The sequence below is a fragment of the Gadus macrocephalus genome, chromosome 21 (assembly GCF_031168955.1).
Source record: "Gadus macrocephalus chromosome 21, ASM3116895v1".
Taxonomy (NCBI): domain Eukaryota; kingdom Metazoa; phylum Chordata; class Actinopteri; order Gadiformes; family Gadidae; genus Gadus; species Gadus macrocephalus.
Window position 1 is genome coordinate 11,994,274 of NC_082402.1, and position 5,888 is coordinate 12,000,161.

General features: G+C 45.9%; 1 protein-coding gene across 1 annotated transcript in view; it reads right to left on the reverse strand.

Moving 5' to 3' along the window:
* Positions 1 to 5,888, reverse strand: part of lama2 (laminin, alpha 2) — a 146,501-nt gene that overhangs the window by 41,855 nt on the left and 98,758 nt on the right. The window contains 2 exon segments of the mRNA XM_060042433.1: positions 3,645 to 3,756; positions 4,879 to 5,046. Coding sequence (XP_059898416.1) covers positions 3,645 to 3,756; positions 4,879 to 5,046 — 280 coding nt within the window.

Consider the following 5,888-nt stretch of genomic DNA (forward strand, 5'->3'; position numbering starts at 1 on the left):
AGGGAGACGACACACTGCAGACAGACAGGTTGGCAGGGAGACCGACACACAGAAGACAGACAGGTTGGCATGGAGACCGGTAAAACAGATGCATAAACAAACAAGGCGGGCAGGAACACAGACAGACAGACAGGCAGAGAGGAGACAGGGAGACTGATACATACACCAACAGGCGGGTAGGAACACAAACAGACAAGAAAAGCAGACAGGAAGGAAGACAGACCGACAGAGCGACCGAAAGACAAACAAGTAGACATATAGACAAACAGGCAGGTAGACAGACAGGAAGACAGGCAGACAAACAGATTGACAGACAGACGGGTAGAAAGACAGGCAGACAAACTCTGATTCAAGAAATCAAAACGAAAAAAAGTGAGTCCTATTTTGAAGTGAGAATTCAAAAGAGACTGGTGAACTCAGGTGAGTTCAAAATTCTTCATATTTCTGCAGGTGACTACTGAGGAAATGGACCAATTTACATTTGAACCCATTCAGCCGGATACAATGGATGGAACAATTGTTGTGATTTCCAATTGCATGGCTCTGTCATCCAGTCTGGTAAGGTCGGGAGGGAGGGAAGAGTTGGTCTACGGCCTACCAAGGCATCTCCCTCCATGTCCTCGACCCTCCAGACGACTTTCAAAGCTGAGGCGGTGATTGTGGCACAGACGCCCAACGTGTTGATTTGGGGCCCACATGATTTACACCCTGGTTTAGCCTCGAGGGCTATCGATGGCGGGGGTTGATATATAATGTCATCCAGATTGTAATCAAAACCATACTTAAAAGTGTTATCTGCTAACGACCGCCTTGTTTTCATACACTGCCTTCCATAATCTTTGGTTAATCATCCGAGTTTAGAAATAATCGTTTAAAATGAGGAGAGTAATTCTAATTGCACTTTGCTGACACGTCTAATAATTGAACAAGATGGAAAGACAAAGCGAGATAAAGTGAGAGTGATAAAGAGAGAGAGAGAGAGAGAGATAAAAGGAGAGAGAGAGAGAGCTCCAGGAAGGGAATCAAGTGCTGTTTGAACTCCATTTGATTAAACACACAGACATACACCTTGCCAATAGTCATGAACCTAGACACACACACACAAACACACACACACAGGTCCTTTATACAAAAGTCATTATATCATGCAAATACACTTTCACAGACACACACACTCTCTCACATACACACACACACACACGCATGCACACATACCCACACACACACAAAACACACACATGGCCTCGATTCAAAGCCAGGGATTTTGGCAGACTTCAAGGCTTGCCTTGATTTCATCTAATTAACAGCAGGGAAATCTTAAACCAATCAAAAGCAAACTCCAACACAACATGTTGCTGGGCTCATTTGAATGACACACACTATGGCATGCACACACAAACACACGCACAAACATTATCAACCTGATAATGTCAGTGCAAATATGAACAGTGCGTATTGAAGTGTTTGTAAGTGTGTGTGTGTGTGTGTGTGTGTTTGTGTGTGTGTGTGTGTGTGTGTGTCTGTGCGTGTGTGTGTGTGTCTCTGTGTGTGTGTGTGTGTGTGTGTGTGTGTGTGTGTGTGTGTGTGTGTGTGTGTGTGTGTGTGTGTGTGTGTGTGTGTGTGTGAGAGCTTTTATGCATGAGAAATTACTTGTGTGATGAGGGACACAAGTCTCCTCATTTGAAAGGTAAACATGTGTGATAAGGGCAGGACAAAACTAAAACCATCATGCTAATTAACAGCTGTGTGTGTGTGTGTTTGTGTGTGTGTGTGTGTGTGAGTGTGTGTGTGTGTGTGTGTGTGTGTGTTTTTGTGCATGTGTGTATGTGTGTGTGTGTACCAGCTATGTGTGGCAGACCAGCATTATTAGTTGGTGGGATTTAAAAGCCAATTAAGCACTTTAAACGTGAATAGAATCACATTATATCTTGTAAAACAACACACACACACACACACATACACACGCAGTGTGTGTGTGTGTGTGTGCTTTGTTTTGCAAACATGTGTGTTTGCATTGTTTTGCATGAACTTGCTTTAGCTTGTGCCTTCTAAGGACCTAGCATCCTTTGGGTGTATACATACAACAAATTAAAAAGAGCACAGAGAGAGAGAGAGAGAGAGAGAGAGAGAGAGAGAGAGAGAGAGAGAGAGAGAGAGAGAGGGAGGGAGAGCTGTGGCCCACTGAATGATTGAGAGTAGCAATTAGAGACTTAATTAGTGGCTATCATGCAAGCACACACAGACACACACAAACCCACACACACACACAACCACATGCACGCACACACATAAACACACACACACACACACACACACACACACACACACACACACACACACACACACACACACACACACACACACACACACACACACACACACACACACACACACACACACACACACACACACTCGGAAGGAGGGAGTCCTAATCAGAGTGTGGTTGGGCCGGGAGCCAGGAGACTACTAGGAGCAGTGTTGAGGAGTGTATATTTGTGATGGAGGGTCTGTCTGGACTGTTGCACACAGACAAACTCTCTCTATCCAATAGCACTCATGACTCCCAAACGGAGGGACGCACAACAGCTCACTCCAAATCATGACTCAAGTTGTCAAAATTCTGAATTTTTTGGGGAGTATACAGTTTAGTTCAGTTAACCATTTTCATGTACTGTTTTTCATTTGAAACTATGGCTCTGATGAAGACGATTTCTGTTTTTCGAAATTGTTTTGCTATACAGCAAAATCTATCCTGAAGGACATCATGGGTCCAAATTCCAAAAGGCTTAGAGTTTCAGAATTGTTTATCCGTCGTGGCGGGAATGCCGTCTGTTCGTTCGTTTAAACTCTTGGCAACTTACTATTTGGGACCTGCTAACTGGCCATATGTTTGCATACCAAAAAGTTGAAAACTTTTGACCAGTCCACTGCAGAATATAACCATCGGGAAAAATAACACACACACACACACACACACACAGACACACACACAGACAAACACACGCAAACACGGAATAAGATAATGTCGCTGATCAAACTTTCCGTAACTCTTTTAACAATCAAAGCCATTCCCGACAATCTTAATAAGGCAACTCCATAGATCGTGTACATTAGAACAGTTTCCCATTTAAAGCAATGGCTCTGAAGAAGTACATGCTTAAAGGTTTCCACATTTTTCGCTGTACAGCAAAAAAAACGCCGGCCGCGTCAATCGCTTTGAAACCTTTGAAACCTTTTGAAGAGCTCCTCTTCTGGGAGACAAAGATGGTAGAGAAAACTGAAAACTTTTAACCCATCCACCCCTTAGATATGGGCCCTCGAAAATAAAAAAGAATGATGAGAAGAGGAATCCCTAGAATAACAACAGGTATCCACCGATACCCTGCGGACATCAATAAGACACATGTCCGGGCGATGGATCACTCATCGCTGTCAGGCAGCATCACCGTGGTCTGCAGCACCAGACACAGCCCCCGGCCCCCCCACCCTAACCCTTATCTCACACCTTCTAACGCCTGTCCCCTCCTCAAAGAGCTCACACACCTCCTACAAACTAAAGGCCATCGCGATCGCTGGGACTCCTGGGGGCGCGGTGGGGGAGGGGAGGGGGCGGTGGGAGGACCAGCGGGGCCCCCTGGGGTTACCTGTGGCCCCCATTAGCGTGTCCTGGATGAACCTCAACAGGTCCTCGGCTCCTTTATGGATCCGGCCGGCGTCGTCCTCCACCTGCTCCCCGTCCGCAGAGACCTTGGTGGCCTGAGATGGCACACACACACACACACACACACACACACACACACACACACACACACAGCACGCACACACACACACACACGCACACACACACACACACACACACACACGCACACACACACACACACACACACACGCACACACACAAAGTGACACAGACAAACAGAGGCACACACACACACAAACACACACAGACACACACACACACACACACACACACGATGGGACACAAACAAACAAGAGACAAACAAGTTTGTAAGAATAGGGCAATTCAACATATAATCCATCCAGGAATATGTAATTATTAACATGAACATCCCCCCCACACACAGACACAAACTGCCCATTAATATATAAAGAAATGTTGAATGAGTGACAATGCTATTGAATCCGGATTGGTGCATAAGAAGTGGGGACGGCTGGGAGGAGCACAATGATGAACTCGGTGGAGAGACAAGGATGGATGGTGTGTGTGAGTGGAGGAAAGTACAGTTCACTCTGCGCGCCATGCGATCAATATAGTGTGAGTGTGAGTGTGAGTGGCGCCTCAGTAATTGTGGACCGCCGCTGATGTACATAAAAACAAAGCGTGGAGAGGGGGGAGGACAGTCAATTTAAATCTTTGGTGGAAGAAAGATATCCAGAAAAGAAAAGAAACGAAGGAGAGAGAGACAGAGAGAGGAATTGAAGGGAGGGATTTGTGTGTGTGTGTGTGTTTGTGTGTGTGTGTGTTTAAGTACGTGTGCGTGTCTGTGTGTGTGTATATTTGTGTGCATGGAAGTATGTGTGTGTGTCTGTGTGTGAGTATGTGTTTGTTTGTGTGTATTGGTGTGTATGGAAGTGGTGTGTGTGTATGTGTGTCTGCGTGATTGTGTGTATATTTGTGTGTGTTTGTGTGTGTGTGTGTGTTTGTGTCTGTGTGTGTGTGTGTGTGTGTGTGTGTGTATGTGTGTGTGTGCGTGTGTGTGTGTGTGTGTACAAAGACAGAGAGGGAGCAACAGAGGTAACCATGGTAAATGCAGCAAGAGAACGTGTTGAAGTTCACTTGCAAAAAGCAAGAGAGCGTTAGTGTGCGTTACTTTGGGGAAGTGTGTGTGTGTGTGTGTGTGTGTGTGTGTGTCGTACCCTGTTGTGGAGCTGGTCCATCTCAGTGACCACGGAGCCCAGGTTGGAGTCGGCCAGCTGGAGCAGCCTCTCTGGGGCCCTCTGTGGGGACAGCATGTGCTGGGAGGAGGGAGGTACGTTATTCAACGTGTGAACACTGTGTTGTGTCTTCACTGAGGCACAGGAATAGGGTTAGGGTGGGGGTCAGCTCTTCTAGCGTGGCCAAACCCTTATGGAATGTGTTGAGGGCAGGGTAGGAAGCGTGTCATACGTTTTGAGGCCTTTTCGATGGCTTCTTCGAAAGTTAGGCATTTCAAATGTTGTGAAATAACTCATATTTTGTGTGACAGACATACAGTATATTCAGTGAATCCCAGGATAATTTTTTTTATCAAGTTAAGAGTGTCAGATCACTTACAATGTGGTATCAAATATTCTGCTATAGATCCGAGTGGGGGCGGGTGTGGTGAGGTTAGGGGCCGCAGACAACTGCATGATTGTGTTCGGTGTAGAGTGGTTCTGACACACTCACAGGGCCAACAGAGGTTAAAACCCTCAGCTCCGGCTGGTTACTTCCTTGAAATGAATTGAACATCTCAGATGAATCTGACGGCTGGATGATTAAAAGTAATATCCTCATGTCACAGAGGGCTTGCCTTCCGGATTATCCAATTGTAGACATATTTCCGATGGTTTAACATGGCAATCACATACTTGCTCATGCACAGTACTGTCAAAGTCAGCCTGCTTGGGTCATGAATCCCTTGAATAGGGTTTTTCGCATTTCATTGTAAAGTCATATAAAAGATGCTGTAGGTAAGATTTGAGAGTTGTAAAGTTGTATTTAAGAGAGCGCGAATAGGATTTTGAAAATAAACAACCCAACACACTCCGGGCCCTATCTTGCATCCGGCGCAAGTGACTTAGTCACTGGCGCATGTGTCGTTGCTAGTTTACAACTGGCGCAGAGCGTTCTTTTCCCACCACCGCCACTCGCCGGTAAATTAGGGATTGATCATGCGCCCCAAGGG